The sequence below is a fragment of the Lynx canadensis genome, chromosome C2 (assembly GCF_007474595.2).
Source record: "Lynx canadensis isolate LIC74 chromosome C2, mLynCan4.pri.v2, whole genome shotgun sequence".
Taxonomy (NCBI): Eukaryota; Metazoa; Chordata; class Mammalia; order Carnivora; family Felidae; genus Lynx; species Lynx canadensis.
This window is the reverse complement of record NC_044311.2, coordinates 21,848,017-21,871,611: the sequence shown is the minus strand read 5'-3', so window position 1 is coordinate 21,871,611 and position 23,595 is coordinate 21,848,017. Positions and strand designations below refer to the sequence as shown.

Genomic DNA, 23,595 nt, shown 5'->3' with positions numbered 1-23,595 from the left:
TGACTGCTCATGAGAGGGGCTGAGGATGCAGTGGCCAACTTGTCATGGAGCAGTGACAGCAAGACATGAGTGAGACGGTTCATTCTGGGGCATCATTCTGCCCAGAGCAGCGCTTTGGTGTGGGGGAAGTCGAAGGTATAATTTGAAAGGACTTTCTAGGTATGATAGAGTCTGTCTTCCCCTGCCCATTAAGAACTGCTCATGTAGAGAAGAGATGGAGAAAGGAGATATTCTTTAACCAAAGACTGATAATACCTTGTTTTAGCAGGGAAACTAGATTTTTATTAAGTTACAGTTATTGTATTACCCAGTTTGTTTCTCAGGAAAGATAGCTTTAATTAAAAAAAATTTTTTTTAATGTTTATTTTTTTTTTTAATTTTTTTTTTCTTAATGTTTATTTTTGAGAGAGAGTGTGAGAGACAGAGCACGAGTCGGGGAGGGGTGGAGAGAGAGGGAGACACAGAATCCGAAGCAGGCTCCAGGCTCTGAGCTGTCAGCACAGAGCCCTACACAGGGCTCCAACCCACAAACCATGAGATCATGACCTGAGCTGAAGTCAGATGCTCAACCGACTGAGCCACCCAGGTGCCCCAACATAGCTTTAATTTTAAAGAATAAGTTAGGTCTAAAACAACCACAAAAATGGTTTTTTGATAGAAATTGACTGAAAATTCCTTGGCAGTGTAACACAAATCTTGAGCCGTGGGTAGAGGGCATCATGGGTAATTCTGATGAGCTTTAGCTGAATGCCCAATGTTTGTACATAAATCCTAGCTTCGTGATTTTCAATGTATTATTAAGCAGCTGGTACCTGAGACAGGCATGACACGAACACTTTGGCGTTCTCCAGGAAAGAAGGTTCAGCACCACTGAAATTGGAGTTTGGGTGTTTACCCCTAAATGGCTTATGATCTCTGGGCACACTCGTGTATTCGGTGGCTGCCTTTTAGCTTTCCTTAGGGATTTAAAGCAATTTTCTTATTTCTCTATTACATTTGCCACATAAGCAGCATTTTACACTTTCAGATTACAGTTGTCATTCTGTCTCCAAGCCAAGGAACAAAGAGGACCCTCCCCCTACCCCACCTTTTGCGATACTTAAAGAGAAATTTTAATTACCTAACATAGTAACAATTTTTCCCCCATAGCAAAGTCATCTTGCTTCTTGGAGATATTTGCTAATTATAACGTGTTATGTTCCTTTATCCCATAGTTCTGGCGTGCTTCTGCTACTGAGTTAAAAAATCAGTGCTGCTTTTTTTTTTTTTTTCCTTCCCTATTACTAATGGTAGGGTAAAACTACCACCCACTTCTCCTTTGAAATCCCTTGTCATTGAATATAACAACATTGGGCCCAGTAGGGATTTATCCCCACAGCCTTGGCAGCTGAATCATATATATTGAAGCTTGAGGTGCTGTGTGGGTCCTGGGCACTGTCTCAGACTGAGAGCTGTGACTGGCTTCATGCCATTGTGCGGGGTGGCTGTGGCTCTCACGTGTACTTGCGGGGCTTACGTCCTTGTTGTCCTCCTCCTATGTGCCCTTTCTTCCACTTGGCTTTAACTCGTGCCTCTCCTCCCATCCACCTACTTACACGGTTGTTTAAAAAATGTTTAGTGTCTGTATTTCATTCTACAAGTGATAAATGCACCTGCTGATGAAAATACGAAAATTTGATTAAGAGAGAACAAAGAAGCAAATGACTCCCCCATAGCCCTACCACTCTGAACTACTTTTAGTGTTTTTAGATATTTCTCTATTTCTCCATGTAGTGTGTTCTTTTATTCTATATACAATTTTATATTGTGTGTGTGTGTTTATATATATATATACACATAAAACAAGCACTTTCTCATGACATTTCATGAGGCTGTTCTTTATTACAATGAAATAAATGTATTTATGTATATACATAAAACACACATACATGTGCATATAACATTATTTTTCCTAAATTATTAATGGCATTATTCCTTGATGAGTCTTTGGAGGGCTTTGTGAAGAGTGTTCTGACCATGTAATTACTGATAGAGAAAGAGCCTAGAAAAGGAAAGGAAATTTACTTCTGTGATGAAGGGCAGTTGGGAAAATCTTGAGGGCTGTGTAAGGTAGGAAAAGAGGAAAAGACCTCAAGCACCTTCTTTCTCATCAGCAAGATCAAAATGATCTCAGAATGTGTTGCTGTCAGCCTTTCCATAATTGGTAAGAAACACACTAAAATGTTTTAAAACGTAAGATAATGGTGGCTTGCTTAGGAAGTAGAAGTGACTCATGCAGTTTCTAGAAACCATGAATTAAACTATCGAGTGCAGGTAGGTGTTCATTCAAGTGGTTTGTTTTTAAATCTGAGATTTAATCTGAGCAGCAAGTAAAAAGACCCCTTAGGACCTTTCCCCATCTGTTTTCACTTACGCAAAACAAGCTTCTCCCATCCCTGAAACCATTTAGAATTTTGCAGTCATTGATAAATGAGAATAGTGGTACTTTTAGTGATGGTGATGAGGAGGATGATATAGATCCTTGATCAGTTATCCAAAATCTTGATACTAATGTTTCACAGTTCAAATTTACAATATTTTGTAAAGGTAATATATAACACATATATTATTAGGGCACCTGGGTGACTCATTCGGTTAAGTGTCCAACTTCGGCTCAGGTCATGATCTCATCGTTCGTGAGTTTGAGCCCCCCCCTTCAGGCTCTGTGCTGACAGCTCAGAGCCTGGAGCCTGCTTCGGATTCTGTGTCCCCAACCCCCTCTAACCCTTCCCCGCCCCTCTCCCTCTCAAAAATAAACAGAAAAAAATTAAAAATAACGCATACTATATATCATGGCTTTAGGGATGCAGGCAATCCCCCTAAATCAAATCCACTTATAATTATAAAAATTATAAATAGTTTTATGTTTGTTTGGGTCAGATTGTTGCCAGATGGGTTATGGAAGATCTTTTTTTTTTGTTTTATGTTTATTTATTTGTGAGAGTGAGAGTGAGCAGGGGAGGGGCAGAGAGAGAGAGGGAGAGAGAGGATCTGAAGCTCAGTACAGAGACAGATGGGGGGGGGAGGGGCGACAACTCACGAACTGTGAAATCATGACCTGAGCTGAAGTCAGAGGCTTAACCGACTGGGCCACCCCGGCACCCCTGGAAGATCTTTTTTTTTAAGAGCTTGTGGATTTCAGAATTTCAGAGACAGGAGAGCAGACTCTTCATATTCAACCTTTGTTACACGATTGCCGTGTGAACTTCGGGAGGGCAAGGTGGTGGTTCTGTTCACTCTGTCCTAACAGCATCTGACACAGTATCTGGCGCTGGGTAGACACTCGGTCAGTGTTTGTTGAACGAATGAGTGGAGCATTCACTAGGGGTCAGGCACCATTTCGCGCCTGCACCTCAGCGTATCCCTCACGACTACCCTGCACAGGAATTACTGTTGATATTTCTGTTTTATGGAAGAGGAAGCTGAGGAAGAGGAAATTAAGAATGTGTCCCAGAGGTCACAGAAATTAAGTGTTGAGCTTGGCAAATGGATTCTAGAGCCCAGGCTCTTAGTCTCTTTTCTGTATCCTTCCGCTAGAATGAATGTGCCTCAAGAAGAGGCTTGTAGGAAGGTACTTCAGTACCAGATGTATAGATCTGTGTGTGTAGTTAAATCATAGTTCTTCAATTTTGGTGTACAGAAGTCTAAGGTACTTATCACAATGTGGTTACCCAGGCCTGTTCTCATGGACTTCAATTCAGTAAGCCCAGGTAGGGCTTGGTTATCCGTATTTCTAACAAGGTCTCATCCATTTGGTTTATAATATGACCGGAAGTATAACATAGTAGTCACTGGTTCTTTTTTAAAAATGTTTGCTTATTTTTGAGAAAGAGAGAGACAGAGTGCGAGCAGGGGAGGGGCAGAGAGAGAGGGAGACACAGAATCCGAAGTGGGCTTCAGGCTCCAAGCTGTCAGCACATTGTCAGAGCCCAACGTGGGGCTTGAACTCATGAACCACAAGAGCATGACCTGAGCCGAAGTCAGATGCTTAACTGACTGAACCACCTAGGCACCCTGGTTCTTTTTTAAAAAAAAATTTTTTTAATTATTTATTTTTGTTAAGTAATCTCTGTGCCTAACGTGGGGCTTGAACTCACAACCCCTGGATCAAGAGTCATATGCTCTTCTGACTGAGCCAGCAAGGTGCCCCTCAATCATTTATTCTAATCCTAGCCCTGCAGTTTATTAGTTGTGGAACTTTGTACCAGTTATTTAATCTCTTTGCTTGAAGTTTTTCTTCTGTAAAACGAGTATAATAATGGGTTCCATTTCATAGGTTTGTTAGGAGAGCACCTGAGTTAATAATACATCAACCACGTAGAACAATGTCTGTCATGTAGTAAGAGTATGTGTGTGATAATAAAAATAAAATATGTAACTCACTGGGTTGGTATGAGGATTCAATAAGAAGTTCATAGAACAGTGCAGGCACATGGCAAGCGTTCAATAAATATTAGTTTTGCGGTGAACAATGACAGCTACATAGATGGTGGGAATCTTGCTCTGGGGCTCACTGAGGAATGCTCAGTGGAATGCGTTCTTACTGATGTATGTTCTGTGCATTCTATGTTATGTCAATCTGTGCAGAATCAAAAGAGAATAAATTTGTGGAAATGCATTTCTTTATTTGAATATACCAGGCCCACCCACAGATCATCATTTGAGTCATAATTCGCGATCGTATTTCTGAGTTGAAGGTGAGAGGCTGATGTTGGGGTGCTTGCCATAAATGGTTAGGGTTTTCATCCTTCTAGTAATATATTAGTAATATATTTTGATCTTATTATTGCTTTCACTCTTGTGTCTAGGTTTCTATCCATGTTAGAAGAAGAAGTTTATAGTCAAAACTCTCCTATCTGGGATCAGGATTTTCTCTCAGCCTCTTCTAGAACCAGCCAGCTAGGAATCCAAACAGGTAAATTTCTTTTTGCATAAATCAGAGAACAACCAGAATGTGTTAGTCACAGCTCACTCTGCATTTATTTGTGGGTTTTTTTTGTCAAAAAATCAAAGAACAGAGCCGGCCAAAAAGTAACACCTTGGCAAATCTTACATGTGCATCTCGGTTAATGAAGAGAGCAGGTGCAAATCAGTTAAAACAACCCCTCCTTGTGCTATTGAGTTTGCTTAGCTTGCACAGTAGGAGGTGTAAAATGCCGTACAGCTCAGCTCTGTAGTCAAATGCTGGCTTTTTAAAAAGACACTTAAAGTCTTGGTCAGTAGTGGCCAGATATGCCCAGGAATCAAGCCTTGGTCTGGTTTCGGAATCTGTGATGTCAGTTTCGTGCAGCAAGTTACTGTCATGGATAAAGGTAGGGTGGTGAGTGGAGGAGAGCCATCTTGAGTCTCAGGTCGTGAAGTTCTTCCTAGTGGGGCCAGAGCATCCTTGCCATTGCTTTGGGTGGCAGCAGCTAGTATTTTGTGACGGAAGAAGGCATGTGACTTCTAGAGTCCCACTGATCCCAGAGAGAGGCTCTGAACTGCTGCCTTTGACTCTAGGAAGACTCGGAGAAGTTTGGCAAGAGATGCCAAAGAAGTCATGCCTATGTGGCCGTGGGGAAAGCAGAATGCAGAATTTCCATATTAGAGTTTTTAGTACATCTAGCTCAGTGTATAGTATTTTTGCCTCTAGCAAAAAAAAATCTTTTTTGCAAACGGTAAAAGTCACCTTCTTTACTGTACGGTTCTGTGAATTTTGACAAACACATGCAGTTAAATAACCACCAGTACCATTAAAATACAGAATAGTTGCTTCACCCCGGAAAATTCCCTTGCAACCCTCTGTAGTTCGTTCATTGCCCCACCACCAGCCTTGGCAACCACTGATTTGTTTTTTGTTCCTGGAGTTTGCTTTTTCTAGAATGTCATATGAATGGAATCATATGGTACACCATTTTCTGAGTCTGACTTCTTTCACTCAGCATAATGCATTTGAGAAGGTGATTAATAATGTTTTTCTTATCTAGCGCCTAAGTTTGGATGTAAATATAATTAAATCCCTACAAAGCAGAGTACTTAGGGAATGAGGTATTTTGGTTTGGATCAAATCCTTTTTGTTTGAATTCTTGTTTTTAGAGACCCCAGTTTCTAGCATTTACGGACATATCCTCTGTAGTGACTGGGCATGTCCTCTGTATTGCTCTCTCTGTCCCTGTGCTGTTCACTTTGTCTTTATCTCATCTGGTTTTCAAATAACATCTCTCCCACAAACCCTCTCCTTGCTCCTCCCATGCCTTCCAGCAAGGACTGCATCTCTTTTCTTCCAAACTTTCACAGAACCTTGAATATATCTTATCTTTGGTTTTCTAGCTTGGCTGTGTGGTGGCCTCACTTGTGATTGAAAATAATATTGATTTCTGAGGCTTCTCCCAAAAGAGTGTTGTAATTGGTCTAGCCTGGACATTGAGAATTTTAAAAGCTCCCCAGGTGATTCTGATGTGCAGCCGTATTTGAGAACCGCTGTGTCACGCAGCACTTACCTCGTGCTGTCCTAACCCCACTTTTTTTCTGTAAGTCTTCTGTCTCCAGTGAGTGTGGTGGTCAGAGGCTGTTTGCCACAATCATAATAACAGACTTCTATTAAGCACTTGCCTGTGAAGTCTGCTTCATAGTGAATTAGCTCAAGCCCGGAGAAGTTGGTATTCTTATCCCCTTTACATAGATGAGAAATAGAAGCTCAGAAAGGAGCACCAAGTTGCCCACAACCAGAGCTCCTAAGTGATGGAATTGGGTTTCATGCCCAGTCTGTGAAATTCCTCAACTACTACACCCCATGAAGAGCCAGCCAGACCTCGAGCCAGGCTTTCTAGCATGTGCTGTGAATGTGCCGGCAGATAGACGCTTGTGGGAGGAGTGAGTGATGAGCAGTTTCCTCCTTCAGGCAGGAGGACACCAAAGCAATTCAGCAGGATCAGCTGAGTTCTTTGCTGGAGGGTCTTCCGGAGAGGATTCCTCTTTGTGAAAACTCCCCTTAATCCTTGCCCTCCCGGAATGCCTCCCTGGTGTGTTCAGCTTCTAGCGCATTTTATGTCTTCGCACAGGATGGAGAAGGCAGAGGTTGTGTCTGACTCTCGGGGAGTTCCACATTTATTTGTGTGGCTGAGGTTGTAACCCGGTTGAACTGCATTGTCCTCTTCAGTGTTACCCAAAGCTGTCAGAAGCAGGCTGCCTTCTCCTTTTTTTTTTTTTTTTTTTTACTGTAATTGCAGTGTGTTCTCTGGGGGGAAAGAAGAGTGTAATCATCTACTTAATTGGCATGTCTGCACATCTATGCAGCTGTGATAAATGACATTCGTAATGATGGCTCTGAAGTTTTGCAAGATACTCAAATGTCTTCAGAATAACCAGAGCTTCCCCTTTGTGTGCAATCACTCCAGTGCACTTTGAGATTCAGAAGGCCTGTTTCCTGGAAGGAAAGCCATATGTATGTGTGTATATATACACACACATATATATATATATATATGGCCTGGCACTCTGGTATATTCTCCGTGCTGTGGAATGGTGTCTCTCTGTAAGCTTGCTCCATCACTTTCTTGGCTGTTCAGAACGTCCTCTGGGGACCGAACTGTGGCTGCATTGAAACTTAGTTGAACGTTCTCTCTGGGCATCTGGCTTTACTGCTATACTGTCCTGTACATGACCAGTGCCACTGAAAATGTCTGTATTCTTCATCTGCTCTCACCACACGAGCTACAAATCAGCAGCACACTGGCAAAGCAATATCCTATTTCTGACAATGGCTTTTATAAAAGAAAAGAAAAGATGTTTTTTTAATTTGTAAATATTCTCAAACTTACAGAAAAGTTATAACAATAGGACAAAGAAATCTGGTATATTCTATATCCTTCGCCCAGATTCACCACTTGTTAACATTTTGCCATACTTGGTTTATCATCCTCCCTTCTTTTTTTTTTCTAAACTATTTGAAAGTTGCAAACCTCATACCCCTTTACAGAGCGCAGTGAATATCTCCCAAGAACAAGGACATTCTCTTACTTAACAGCAGTACAGTTATCAAAGTAAGGAATTTAAGCTTGATGCAATATTATTACCTAACCTATAGGCTATTTTCCATTTTTGCCTCTAATCACAATCCTGTGGTTTATAGCAATTTTTGTCTGACCTCAGGAGGCACATGATGTTGGCCTCCCTCATTAATTGTTGGTATAAGCTTGATCACTTGGCTATGATAGTGTTTACATGGTTTCTCCACTGCAGTGTTAACCGTCTTTCCTTTTGCAATAAAGAAGTATTTTTGTAGAGAGACACTTTGAAACTAGCCTGTCTTCATCGAAATTATACTCCCAAGGTTTAGCCTGCACAGGTGATTCTTCCTTGAATCAATTATTACATGCTGGCTGTCAAGTGTTTTTTTTTTTACCCCCTAACGCCCATGATTCCTTCCTTTTTATTTATTGGTATTCTCCTATAAGGAAGACCTTTACCTTCTCCCCACTTATTTATTTAATGATTCATTTATTATTATCATGTTCATTTTGGCCCCATGGCTCTTATTTTATTTTAATTCATTCATTCATTTTTAAAAGATTTTATTTTGAAGTAATCTCTACACCCTACGTGGGGCTCAAACTTATGACCCCAAGATCAAGAGTCACATGCTCCATCGACCAAGCCAGCCAGGTGTCCCTCCATGGCTCTTATTTTAAAGATGATTTTGTTGTGGTGTTGGGCAGGAATGGGATGGTTGCATGTGCACGTGGTTCCTTATTGCTTAAGAAAGGAGTCACCTAATTCCTGTTTTTCTTTTTGGGGCTAGTTATCAGTCCACCTCCTGTAGCTGGGACCATTTCATATAATTCAAACTCATCTTCCCTTGAGCAACCTAATGGAGGGAGCACCAGTCCTTCCTGCAAAGGCTCTTCTGGGCTTGAGGCAAACCCAGGTAAGCTTGTAAGGGGGCATAAGAGAGGGCAATGATTGCCATAGAAGTCCTGTTATCTCAGGAGTGCAAAAGGTAGATTTAGACCAGCTACAGATTGTGTATGTCCAGGATTTTTATGGCTGGAAATCACTTTGAGCTGAATTGGTTAGTTATAAAATGCGACCCACATGCAGAGTCTTAAACAACAAAGCAACCCAAAATGCAGAGTCTTAAAGCCATAATCATTTATTATCATAGCTCACTCATTCTGTTTCCTGGTAGGTTGTTGATCTCAGCCAACCTCATTCAGTCAGTCTTTGCTAGGCTTGCTCATGAGCCTACCTATTGACTGGGGGCTCTGTTCTGGGCTAGAGCACTTAAACTGGAGCATCTCTGTTCCAAATATTTCTCATCTTCCTCCTGGGATCACTGGGCTGCTTTTCTTGGAACAGAATATGTCCTTCTGACAATGGCAGAAGTACCAGAGAACAAGTAGAAATACAGTTTCTAGAAGCCTGGACTCAGAACTGGTATACCATCACCCCTGCCTTATTTTGTCAACTAAAGCCAATTACATGGTCGAACTCAGATTCAAGGGGTGGAGAAATGTTCTCTTACTTCTTTTGTAAGAAGAACCACAAAGTCAAATGGCAAGAGTGTGGATACCAGGAGGGTAAAGAATTTGGCTGCTAATGTAATCTGCCATGTGGGCAAAACCATCTCTTAACCCTAAAGGCATTTCCTAGTTACAGAATGTTTTGAAGGTTGTCCTTCTGTCCATGGGCTTAACATCTTGTCAAGATATGACCAAATCTTGACATTAAAGAAGTGTCAGACCAGAGGAAAGAAGAGAATTTTAAATGCATTACCACATATTTAACATGTGTGCCACCATTTACTTTCTCACTTCCAAGGGAGATGCCACTCATCAATGCAGAAACTCTTTGCCAGTGAGCTTGGATGTAGCCTCAGATACTTTCTTACAATGACACTAACAGCAATTTATCAACTTTGGGGCATGTTATTATAAACCTTGGCTACAAAATAAATAGTTCAAAGCATTACTTTTTGGGGAATCATAGAATTTGGAGGCATGTTGGTCAAATGACTGAAAAGATTCTCATTTACAACTAAAAAAGAGTTATAATAACAAGAACTCAACAAAAGCCATTTAATAAGTGGCATAATGTTTATGGAAGCATCTCATACAGACAAGATACGTTACATTGTTCTGCTCCTTTAACTAAAGATGTGTGGAAATGTGCCTAGTGGGATTCACAAGTGAGGAATAATTAGATTTGAACATCTAAACAAATTTTAAACTTATTGTAAAAATAAATTTATGACATTTTATGACGGGGGAAAAAAAGAGGAAAAACCAACCATGATAGTAGAAAGAACCAACAAGCCACCATGTAATCTAAGGAAGAAAGTGGGAAAAAGTTCTCTTTGCCTGGCCTTTCCCAGCATGTGACTTACCAAGAATGGCCCTACTCACTTTGTGGGGTATCATTTTATGGCAAAAAAGTATCGTGAGAGATAAAGAGGGATTTATTTATTTATTTATTTATTTAAAGTTTATTTATTTATTTTGAGAGAGACAGAGACAGCGCAAGTGGGGGAGGGGCGGAAAGAGAGGGAGGGAGAGAGAGAATCCCCAGCAGGCTCCACACTGTCAGCACGGAGCCTGACGTGGGGATTGAACTCATGAAACCATGAGATCATGACCTCAGCCCAAACCAAGAGTTGGAACCTTAACTGATTGAACTACCTGGGTGCCCCAAGAGGGTTATTTTATAATGAGAAAATTAAATTCTCTAGCAAAATAAACATTTCATTAGTATAGGTCAAATATATATAGTCATACATAATATACACGTACCTATACATATACACGCATGCATACATCATAAAAGAAAATTGCCAGAACTGGAAAGAGAAACAACCCAATCAACCAATAGTTGAAGGCTTGAAGCAACATCTCTGAGTAATTCATAGTTCAAATAGACAAAGCTATCAAAAAGATACAGAAACCCTGAAAACATAATCAGTAAGCTTACTCTAATGGATATACAGAGATCATTACTCCTAAAAGTCATACAATACACATTACTTTCAAGAAGACAATACACATTTACAATTAATTGGTCATATTTTAGGTTCTAAAGTAAGTTTCAGAAATTTTTGATGTTTTGTTATCATGTGAACCATGTTCTTTGACCACAAAGGGACTAAATTTAGAGATTAATAACCAGTGATAACTGAAATCACCCCTTGCATTTACAAATGAGCACATAACTCATATAGCAAGTTAAAAAATTATCGTAGAAAGTAGAAAATATTCTGAATGTATCTGTGGTTGGTGATTATTGGGACCTCCTCCCTTCTCTTTCCCATCTTCCACAGCCACCCCTTTCTGGGTAAATGGAGAGTTGACTTCCATGCCCATCAATGTTAATAGAAAATTAGTTGGATTAGTTGTCACGTATTATCTGCTTTGTATTTACGATCATCCATTGTTTGCCCTTATGTTTTGATCATCACAGGAGAAAAGAGGAAAATGAATGACTCTCATGCCTTGGAGGAGGCCAAGAAACCCCGGGTTATGGGGGATATTCCAATGGAATTAATTGACGAGGTCATGTCTACCATCACGGACCCTGCAGCAATGCTTGGACCAGAGGTCAGCAGGGTAAACCAGAGCAGCCAGCTGGTAGCCCTTTTCTGTCTCCAACTGTTGGAAGTGGGGGTGGTATCACTGAGAGATAGCATGTTACGTTACCCTGGTTTACATTCAACCAGGTGGTCAAGGTGTGAAGGGCAAGAAAAGCTGGTGGAGAGGTGGTTCCCCTGGGTGGATATCACACCACAGAGAAATATGCTAATAATCTCACACAGCTGAAGGTGTTCCCACCTCCCTCAGCTCTTTAACTTGAAAAATTTAAATCCTGACAAATGTTATAAAAATTTCGTGATGGAGATTCATAGTTTTTCCAATTTAATTTTTTTTAATTAAGTTTATTTTTTTGAGAGACAGAGAAAGAGAACACAAGAGGGGAGAGGCAGAGCGAGAATCCCAAGCAGGCTCCGAGCTGTCAGAGCAGAGTCCAATGCAGGGCTCAAACTCACGAACTGTGAGATCATGACTTGACCCAAAATCAAGAGTTAACCAAGTGAGCCACTCAGGTGCCCCCCCCCCCCCACCCCCCCTAGTTTCTTTATTTAGATTCACCAATTGTTAACATGCCACATTTGCATTTCCTCTGTCTCTCTCTCCTGTGAACCATTTGGAACCATTTCAGAATTAAATATAGATGTCACAACATTTCACCCTATTTTTACCTGTATTTCTTAAGATAAAGACTATTCCTTTACATTAGCACAGTGTAGCTACCATTCAGAAAATTTAGCCAGGTCACAACAGTTTTTAATATATGGATTGGCAAACTACAGCCTACAGGCCAAATCTAGCCCACTGGCTGTTTTTGTAAATAAATTGTAATTTAAACATGTTGTCTATGTCTGCCTTGCACTACAAGAGCAGATTTGAATAATTAAGACAGCTGGTGTAGGACCTACAAAGCCTAAACTACGTGTTACCTGGCCCCTTTATAAGAAAGTCTGACCCTTGGCCTAATGTATAGAGAGCCCATATCTGAATTCCCCATGTAACCATATTATGTCCTTTATAACATTTGTTGCTGTTGTTCAAGGATCAGCCAGGGATCATGAATTGCGTTTAGTTCTTTCTCTTCATCTCTTTAGTCTCCTTTAATCTAGAACAGTTCCCCCGTCCGTTTTTTGTTTTTTTTTTAAATGGCAGTTCCATTTTGAAGAATCCTGCTCCCTAGTTTTCCATAATGACCCCTTTTGGATTTGTCTATTTATTCATGATTCGATTCAAGTAAAGCATTTTTGGTAAAAATTTTGCTGTTATCCCATTACATTGCATCCATCGGCAGGGCAGTTTAAGACATTTGTGACAGCTTCCAGGAAATGAAGAGATGTCTTGGAGATTATCTTATAAAATATCTTGTAAAATTTTTTTAGCGTGGCTCTGCTCCATCAATTTTTAATTTGTCATGTGTCCTTAGATATTTGTTTGATAGTATTGAGGATAATTCAGAGAACAGGAATGTTTTAAGGGAAAGATCTCATTGTAAGATTATTCTTCTCATTTCTTGTTAGATATATCCAGTCCTGGGACTCTAACACTGTAGTACCTTTTCTGTACTTGTCTTTCAAGGAGTTAGTACCTTCGCAGATTAGTTCAGCTCGGTTTTTCAGCTGTGACGTGTGGATGTGATCACACATTTCCAGATTTGTTGGGTGGATTTGATAGTGAACTGGAGTTGGCTCGTATAGGCGTGCACAAGGCAGTTGTTAAATTTTCAGGAATTTTGTGAGCTCGTTGTTAAATGCAATGTTAGCTTGAAGTTGACTACAGTGGAACCTGGTCACCTGGGCAGCCAGCTGTAGACCAACGGGATGAGCAAGTGCTACCGTTTGGGGCTGTTCTTCCCCGGGGGCTATTTGTTGAACATTTACCTGCACATCCCTGGGTGGATTAAATAGGATGGGGAGCATGAAGTGCCAGCACGGGATTGTGCCACCAGCTGTGGTGGAGAGTGGGTCAACAGATGAACCTCTGGAAAGAAAACTATCTTCCAAAAAGAGGTGCTGACACTGTAAACGTGACTGCCACTGTCGGGACTGCAGTGAGAATTTGGGGGGGTCTGTCATCCTGAGGGTTCTACCAAGTTCAGCCAGATGGGATTCCTCTAGACCGAAGAGTAGCACACAGGCCAAATCTGGTCTGCTCTCCCTCTGCTTTTAAATACTGTTTTATTGGAACACTATTACGCCCATTCACGTGTGTATGTCTGTGTGGCAACAGTGTTGACTAGTTGTCACCGAGACCTTCTAGTTACGAACTGGCCCTTTGCAGGAAGGTTTGATGACTCCTAATCTACAATAAGTATGCATGTACACATATAATACTGTAATCTCTCAAAATGTTTTGTCTCCCTTTTCTGTTTTGTTTTCGTAACTGGTATATGTTGTTTGGGTCCCTGAAAATCCACAAATGAGCATCTTATTAGAACAAGTAAGAGAAACATTGAGAGATCCCATCTCCACTGTCTTAAGAGAAGAGCTCTGCCTAATTTCTCTTGTCTCCCACATTGCAGACCAACTTACTGTCAGCACATTCAGCCAGGGATGAGGCAGCGAGGCTAGAGGAGCGCAGGGGTGTGATTGAATTTCACGTGGTCGGCAATTCCCTGAACCAGAAACCGAACAAGAAGATTCTGATGTGGCTAGTCGGTCTCCAGAATGTGTTCTCCCACCAGCTGCCCCGGATGCCCAAAGAGTATATCACACGGCTTGTCTTTGACCCGTAAGTGGTGCTTGACTGCCTGGCTCTTCTTTCTTTCTTATTTCCTTTTTAAATGAAGGAGGAACCACTCAGATACTAGAAGTCAGCCAGGGTCACTGAATCCTGCTGCCTCTTGTCATGCCAGGGAATACAGAGCTCCATTAAGCTAAGTGCCATGCTTAAAAGCAGTAAGATTAATTGTTCAACAATTCATACATTTTTTTGTTAATAATAACGAAGGTTTCTACTTTGAGTGGCTGGTGACTATCCTGTGCTTCATTCATTACAGTAGTGAAGTATTAACACCAAGAAGGGTCCCACTTCTTTCATAGCCAAAAACATGCTTGATTTTGGTATCTTAACAGGTACCACTGTTGCTGGGTCTTAACTATGGGAAGATTCCTGAGCTATCAGACAGGTACATTTGAAAATCCGTTGCTTTAAGTAAAACCCCAACAACAGAAAACCTAAAGGTCTCTAATTGAATGTATTTTAACGCATATAGCCCCACAGCCTATGTGGACTGTGATCCCTGCATGTGACCATTCAGTGTGACATTTTGGAAGTTCTGAAGAGATGCTACAGTACAGGTTTTGACGAACTGTACATGTGGATTTGTATTCTCTTCCATCATGTTTCTGTAATATTTTTGAGTAAGAGTAAACTCTTCAGAAACATGTGCCACATTTGTCCACGACTGTGCCTTCCCTCTGAACCCTCAATTTGGGACCCTTGGCATTGAGTGTAGCACCATTCCAGTACCGGTGAGCACCTCCACACATACTTTGTCCTTTATTTGTAAACCTCAGGCCCTTCGTAGGTGGCTGACATTTTTTTTGGATGAATGAAGTCTTGTGCAGGCAAGCTTACTCTAGAGTCCACATTGAGAATGTTCTGTGCTGGCTTCAGCAGCTCATACACTAAAATTGGAACAATACAGAGAAGATTAGCATGGCCCCTGAGCCAGGATGACATGCAGATTCTTGAAACATTCTGTATTAAATAAAAATGAAAATAAAAATAAAAGAATGTTCTGCCAAGATAGTGGTTAGATAAAGGAAGCAGCCATAGAAACTCCAGAAAACCACTCCCCTCCTATCCTGGTTGTTTAATAAGGCACACCCAAAAAGTATTTTTATATAACCAAAATAGGTAAAACTTTGCCATAATCTTATTCTTTCAGGAAACACAAAACCCTTGCCCTAATTAAAGATGGCCGTGTCATCGGTGGTATCTGTTTCCGTATGTTCCCATCCCAAGGATTCACAGAGATTGTTTTCTGTGCTGTAACCTCAAATGAGCAAGTCAAGGTAAGGGTAACCCAAGGTGTTAGAAGAAAAACCGAACGTGGTGCTTCTCCCTAAAGTTGTGGAGCTTGGCAAGGTCTGTCTCTGTATCATGTCTGCAGAATGTCTAAAGTGGAGTTCAGGACTTTCCAAGAAGAGTTTTCTGGCTGCAGGTGTCTGTGTATGTGTGTGACAAGAGTAGATGGTTCCATATCCCAATAGGTCAGCTTCTCCCAATGGTTTGGACCTGGGGCAAGGAACAAGGACCCCACACAGCCCCAAATGCAACTGAAGTACAGTCTATGGCAAGTGAAGGGAGGTTTGAAAAGAAATCTCACTGTTCATTGTTAATTTCCACACGCACAGGCACACACACACACACAGTTGGTAATGCTGAACCACCAGAAAGGATGTGGCGTGGGCTACATGATTTAGGTGGCTTACACTTAAGGAAGATGTCTTATGGCTTTGTCTCTAAAACCAGTCAAGGGCTAAAGAAATTCTAGAAGGGAAGTCATGAAAAATTTGAAGAAATTTAGGTCTGTGTTTTAGAAATATTCATGCTGGGTTTGGAATGTGGGGTGTGTGCACGCATGTGCGTGTGCATGCTTACCTGTGTGTGTCTGTCTGTGTGTGTGGCTCATTTACCTTCCCACTTGGCCTTGGCATTGGTTCTTTCCTCCCCAGGAGCGAGGCTGTTACCTTGAAACTGCATTTGGTGTTGCAGTCTGACTGGAATAAACTGTAGACTCTCTGTTGTCAGAAAGACCTCAGATCTAGTGTATGTCTTGTTCTATTCTGCTGCTGCTTTTAGGAATATGGAACCAGGAAATGTGGTTTTATTATTCATTTGGTATTTTGGGAACCCTAAAAACTATCATGCAAAACTAGGGCAAATAGTGGGAAGACAATTAACTCAGGATTAGATAGCTGCTGAGAAAAATGACTGGAATGTCTGAGGCAACGTTGTCCAGTGAAATATGATGCAGTGTGCAAATGTGAGCCATGCATGTAATTTTAAGTTTTCGAGTAGCTACATTGAAAGAAAAGGAAACGGGCAAAATTAATTTTCTTTTCTTAATTAAATTTTCATTTTTTTAAGTTTTTATTTAGAGAGAGAGCGCGCGAGTGCCCGTGGGAGAGGAACAGAGAGAGAGGGAGAGAGAATCCCAAGCAGGCTCCCCGCTGTCAGCAGAGAGCCCAACACAGGACTCCCTCTCACAAACCGTGAGATCATGACCTGAGCCGAAATCAAGACGTGGATGTTCGGGCGCCTGGGTGGCTCAGTTGGTTAAGCATCCGACTTCGGCTCAGGCCATGATCTCACGGTCTGGGGTTCGAGCCCCGCGTTGGGCTCTGTGCTGCCAGCTCAGAACCTGGAGCCTGTTTTGGATTCTTTGTCTCCCTCTCTCTCTGACCCTCCCCTGTTCATGCTCTGTCTCTCTCTGTCTCAAAAATAAATAAACGTTAAAAAAAAAAAATTAAAAAAAAAAAGAGGTGGATGTTCAACGGACAGAGTCATCCAGGCACCCTGGCAAAATTTCTTTTCTTTTCTTTTCTTTTCTTTTCTTTTCTTTTCTTTTCTTTTCTTTTCTTTTCTTTTCTTTTCTTTTCTCTTTCCTTTTCTCTTTCCTTTTCTCTTTTCTTTCCTTTTCTCTTTTTTCTTTCCTTTTCTCTTTTCTATTTCATTATTTTTAAATGTTTATTTATTCTGAGAGAGATAGAGATAGAGATCACACAAGCATGGGAGGAGCAGAGAGAGAGAAGAGAGAGAGAATTCCAACTCACAGAGCAGAGCCTGAACGGCAAATTTAATTTTAACAACGTATTTTATTTTACCCACTACCCAAAGTGGTGTCATGTACTCAATGTCACAGAGAATCACTAATGAGACATTTTATATTCTTTGTTTTGTACTAACTCTCTGGAACCTGGGATGTGTTTTACACTTAGAACACGTCCCCATTTGGACTAGCTACATTTCAGGTGCTCCCTGGGCACATGTGGCCAGTACTCCCATATCGGGCAGTGCAGGTCTAGGGACACTGTTGCTTGCTCTAGCTGCAAAGAAGCAATGCCGTTTACAAAAACCAGCAGTAAGTCACTGGTAGGAATCATTCTCTGATTGAGGGCTACAGCCAGTGCTATGGGTACTTTGGTTTTCATCAACAGCTTTACTCTGGTCACAGAGCCCATGATAGCTGCTGATTTCTTCTCACGAAGCACAAGTGGGGCTTTTTGTCTTTGACTCATAGTACTGAGCAGCAAAGGATAAACAAAATTCATCAGTCATACATCTGTCATTCTGACTGGGGAAGGTGAGAGCCCAAATTGGCTCAAAACTGACGTCTCGCACTTTTTCCAAGGAATTCTGAGAGCGTGTCTTTAGATGGTGCTGTTGCTGTGCGTATCATTTTTTAGTTTCTGCTCGCCAAAGTGGGAAACAATTTCAAGTATGCAGAGTTTAGAAATGTACTTAAAAGCAAAATTTGTTTGGCTTTTCATAGGGAGAGGGAACTGGCAAACATGTCCTTAGTTTATGATTTCAGAAAAAGATTGCAAAGTTTTTGTTTGCAGAGAAAACTTACACCAAGCACCTTGTTTGGAGGGGTTGATTGAGGGTGACGTGGACACTTTTAGGGCCACCAGAGGAAAACTAAAGGTATTTAATATGAATTGGATACTCTGTCTTATTACTTCCCAGAAGGGCAGTTTATTTTTTTCCCAAACCATGTAATTTTCTAAAGACTTGCAGGCAGGTGGCCAAATATTACAAACCCAGTAGGAGGAACTAGAAAAAGCCACTTTTTGTAAATGACTTGAAACTGTAGTTCTAGAAAATGAAGATTAATTTGATAAATGGGGAAGTTTGATAAAAGCAAGTGTTGGTGGCACCTATGTGGAAAAAACCTCAAGTTCATAAGTGGAGGTTTTAGATTTCTATTTAATATGTTAAAAATCTTGGCTAAATGATACTTTCAAATTTGCCTCCTCTCGTTTTAGAGAATCCAGCTTGCATATAAATTCCTGAGAATGAGGAAATAAGATTTGTATGTGACTTTATCTCACTCAGAGCACACGCAAGATAACATTTGAGATTTTACTTGAAGCTCGTCACCTGGTTTTAGAATTCATCTCAAAACTATTTGGATTTGTTATCATGCACACTTAAAGTTATGGAGCTAATATTTATATATCTTAATATTTAAATAAACACTGAGGTTGCTAGATGGATTTAGAAAAGAAAACCTTCGGTGCACCTGGGTGGCTCAGTTGGCTGGGCGTCCGACTTTGGCTCAGGTCATGATGTCACGTTTGGGAGTTCGAGCCCCACATCAGGCTTGTGCTGACAGCTCAGAGCCTGGAGCCTGCTTCGGATTCTGTTTCTCCCTCTCTCTCTCTGCCCCTCCCCTGCTCATGAGCTCTGTGTCTTCTTGTCTCTCAATAATAAACATTAAAAAATTAAAAAAAAAAAAAGAAAGAAAAAATAAGGTATCAGAAACTCAAATTTAAAAAAATAAGTAAATAAAACCTTTGGTGATAGTTAACAATAAAGGTGGACCAATAAAGGGAGAAAGTTCTAGGTGAAAATCTAAACATTTGTATATAGTGGTTTAATATTGCTAATTGCCTGCCAAGGAAACATTTAAGCTAATCAAGGAAATGTTTTACCTCTACTGCCAGTCACAGTACTAGACAAGATTTAAGTTAAAAGATACAACCCTTACTCTTAAGCGATTGGCATCTGGAAAATTTATTTGGCAAGGTGACAAATAAGTGGCCAGTGATGAACAATATCTTATGTGGGTTTTGAGAAGCTATTTACAAAAGAACCATTACTGTTCTTCTTGAGAAAAATTATTGGATTGTGGGCAAAGCTTAGAAAGTTTATGGCCTATTAACCCCTTGTAACAAAAGCCTCGCTTTCTTCCATCAACTTTATCTATGTTAAAGTGAGTTTTGTCAGAAGATGCATTTCTTATGAATTCCTAAATATTGCTATTTCTGTGCCCATGCAGTTCCCTCCAACTAGCCAACCTTTTCTTTTTTCTAGTTTTCTTTTAGTTTTTCTTTAAACATAATTTTTAATTACATAGATCATACATAAATACACTTTTAGGTAAAGCAAAAATCCCACTCCCCCTTCCCCCTGCCATCCCGCTATTGTCAACTTCATGTGCAACCTTCCAGATGCTTCTTTCCTGATTTACGTGCAGGGAAATGTACCTGTTTATAAGAGTGGCTATGTGTTTTGTTGCTGTTGACATAAACACTTTTCATAATGTCTTAGAGCTCTTTCAACTTTAGTGCATATATGTGCTTATTTAAACTTATAGTTAGATCAATTAAAATTAAATAAAATTTAAAATTCAGTTCCTCAGTCACACAAGTACTCAATAGCCACATGTGACTGACGGCTACTATATTGGATAGCATAGATAAAGAACATTTCCATCATTGCAGAAATTTCTATTAGTGCTGATATAAAGCTATTTTATTTCTATAGTATTTAATAATGTGGAAGCAACATAATTTATATAATATTCTCTATTGAAGACATTTATGTTTGGCGCACCTGAGTGGCTCAGTCAGTTAAGCATCCGACTTCGGCTCAGGTCATGATCTTACAGTTTGTGAGTTTGAGCCCCACGTCGGGCTCTGTGCTGACAGCTCAAAGCTTGGAGCCTGCTTCAGATTCTGTGTTTCTCTCTCTGTCCCTCCCCCACTCTCTCAAAATAAATAAACATTAAAAAATTTTAAAAAAGAAGACAGTTATGTTTATTTACAGATGTTTTCTTTCACAAACAGTGCTCTTTTTGGAAATGTTTTTCTGGACGCTGAGAAGTGGAAATACACAGAATTGAATATGGCCTGTCTGAAGTAAAAAAAAAAAATATTTCTAGATTGCCCTTCTCAATGGGCTTACCAATTTACATTTTTACCAGTGTAAATGGTTTTACAGAGTACCATTTCCCCTGTCTTTACTGACACTGGATACCATCAACCTTAGAGATGGTGACATACTCTTGAGTGACAGTATGTTGCATTTCCTGATGGAGTGCTCTAATTACTATTGAAGTTGAACGTTGGAATTTATTTTTTTTGGTGATACCTATGACTTGTTCCTGTGCTTTGACCATTTTTCTTTTTCTTTTTAAAGTTTATTTATTTTGAGACAGAATGAGAGCAGGGGAAGGTCAGACAGAGAGGGAGGTAGAGAGGATCCCAAGCAGGCTCCACATTGTCAGTGCAGAGCCTGATGTGGGCGTCGAGCTCACAAACCACCAGATCATGACCTGAGCCAAAACCAAGAGTTGGATGCTTAACCGACTGAGCCACCCAGGCCACCCCTGTCTTTCTTTTTTTTGTACTGATCCCATAGAAGATGTTAAATCTTTGTAATATATCTTACAACTGTGCTGTCAGTTGTCATTTGTGTTTTGTTTATGGTATCTTCAATTGCTTATAATATCTTTAAGGAGTTTTAAAATTTGAAGTAATCTACTTAATCTCTTCTTTCCTTTATACTTTTGCATTTTACATTTTTTTTAGGAAGCCTTTTTGTACCCCTATGTTATAAACCCACTTTCCAATATTTCTTTATAATACTTTTATATAAGTTTGTTTTTCTTTACATTTACATTTCCAATCCATCCTCTTACCTTGCTTTCCATTTGACAAACTCTTTTAAGGCCTAGCTTAAACATGTTCTTTTCCTTATGTACCTTCCTCCTTCCCCCTCTTAAATACCATACAGCCTTTTTCTTTATTGTAGGTACAAATACATGATTCTATACCAATGCTACACAATAGAAATATACTTTGAGCCTCAAATGCAAGCCACATACATAATTAAAAAAATTTTTTTTTACATTTATTTATTTTTGAGAGACAGAGACAGCGTGAGCAGTGGAGGGGCAGAGAGAGAGAGAGAGACACAGAATCAGAAGCAAGCTCCAGGCTCCGAGCTGTCAGCACAGAGCCTGATGTGGGGCTCGAACCCACGAACCGTGAGATTATGACCTGAGCTGAAGTCAGACGCTCAACTGACTGAGCCACCCAGGCGCCCCACCACATACATAATTTTAAATTTTTGAGTAGCCATATTTAAAAGAGTAAAAAGAAACAGGTGCAATTAATTTTGTATTTTTTATTTAACCTAACATGTCCAAAATACTGTCATTTCAACATGTAATAAGGGTAAGCTGTTATTGAGCTTTTTTTCCCTGATGTGTATTTTACACACTCTAGTACATCTCAGTTTCAGCTAGTCACATTTCAGTTGCTCAAAAGCCACATGTGGCTATGAGCTACCATATTGAACAGCACAGCTCTATAGTGTTATTTTGTATTTATGGGTTTATCTTCCCCATTTTACCATCTTCTCCTCAAGGAAAGAGACATTTCATTCCTCTTTTTATCGAAGTTTTATTGAAATCACAATATTTCAGTATTGGGATATGTTTGTGGAAAGCTAAGATATCCTTTGGGTAACATCAATGGAAGAATAATTTCTGGAAAAATCAGGTGGTAATACTATTATCCTATTCACTGGGCAGACCATCCCCTAATTATTATGCTTGGTCCGGAGATCTCTGCTTTAGAAGAGCATGGATATACAGGAGAAAGCCCTAAAGACAATGATTAGATTAATAAGGGGTCTTCCAGTCATGCCTTTTAAGGAAGGACTAAAACCTCAATGGTATTTCACATGGGGTTTGGGAGGTAGGGATGGGCATGAGAGAGTATAGTCTTGAAGGGCTTGAAGAGTTATTACGAGCAAGAATGATCCTTTGTTACTCTAAGAGTAGAACTAAGGTCAATAAGTAGAAATAAGAAAGGGTCAGATCTCGGGTAAACTTTAGGAAGAACTTCCCAACCATAACAATATCTGAAAATGAAATGACCTATGTAAGGACCAAGTGATCCCCCTATCCTGGCGGGGTTCTAACAGCTTGCCTTTTCAGGATAGATGGCAGAAGTCTTCTAGCGTCACATGGGATAGAGAATTAGATCAAATGACTTCAAAGATCCTTCTCCCCCTGTGCAACTACATTTCCATGAGTAAGCACATTTGAGTTCTTTAGAAAAGTGTGTCACCAAATTCTAAAATATTTATGTGAGGGTATTTGTGTCTGGATGCTTGGATTTACTTTCCCCTCTTTTAATGAAGTTCTAAAACAGTCACTTTAAATGTATAGATTTTGTCTAAGCTTTGTATATGACTGAAAAACCTGATACTTGCATTTTTTTTTTCGTATTTCAATCATTAATTTATTCAGCATTGTTCACTGTCTTTAGTTTACTTCTTATGTCTTCTGACTCTCTCAGAGATCCTGGGTTTCTTAGACCTCGCTTGGAAAGGCCTGATAAGACAAAGATGAAAACCCTGTCTATGTGATATGATTACATTTCTTTGGAAGGGTTGCTGATTTGTATACATACAGGAAACGCTTGGGTTAGTATTCTAGTAAAGACTAGGACTTTTTTTTTTTAATGTTTATTTTTGAGAAAGAGAGAGAGAGCATGAGCAGGAGAGGAGCAGACAGAGGGAGACGGAATCTGAAGGGGCCTTCCGACCTGACAGCAGAGAGCCCGACACAGGGCTCGAACTCACAAACCATGAGCTCGTGACCTGAGCTGAAGTTGGATGCTTAACCAACTGAACCACCCAGGCGCCCCTAGCAGTTTTCATTTACATTGCTCTTTGCATCTCAGGTTCTCAAATACTTTAAAGATAAGCAGAAATCAGAATATTTAGTCCCCAAACTGCTTTATTAATATTCAGCCATCACTCTTTAGGTTTGAACTAGCCGCTTGTAGCTTTGGTGTGTTTTTTTCAAAGAACCAGAAGCTTGTATTTTTAAATGTTGATTATATCTGAGTTCAAGGATTTTGAATTTTTTGGTTTTGTAGGTCGTCTTCAAAGTTGAGAAATGTGAGAACGGATGTTAGTCTATGTTGGTAACATGTATCAAAGTACCAACTCCTAAATTTGCCAACATTTC

The 23,595-nt window shown here is 40.2% G+C and overlaps 1 protein-coding gene and 1 non-coding gene across 2 annotated transcripts in view; both read left to right on the top strand.

The window, feature by feature from the left end:
* The window catches only part of KAT2B (lysine acetyltransferase 2B), a 102,898-nt gene that overhangs the window by 62,166 nt on the left and 17,137 nt on the right, over positions 1-23,595 (top strand). The window contains exons 8-12 of the mRNA XM_030328419.1: positions 4,848-4,954; positions 8,819-8,944; positions 11,470-11,606; positions 14,113-14,321; positions 15,484-15,610. Coding sequence (XP_030184279.1) covers positions 4,848-4,954; positions 8,819-8,944; positions 11,470-11,606; positions 14,113-14,321; positions 15,484-15,610 — 706 coding nt within the window. The remainder of the gene's footprint in view (positions 1-4,847; positions 4,955-8,818; positions 8,945-11,469; positions 11,607-14,112; positions 14,322-15,483; positions 15,611-23,595) is intronic.
* Positions 15,197-15,303, top strand: LOC115524298. The gene has a single exon (XR_003972011.1). It is a non-coding gene; the product is annotated as a U6 spliceosomal RNA (small nuclear RNA).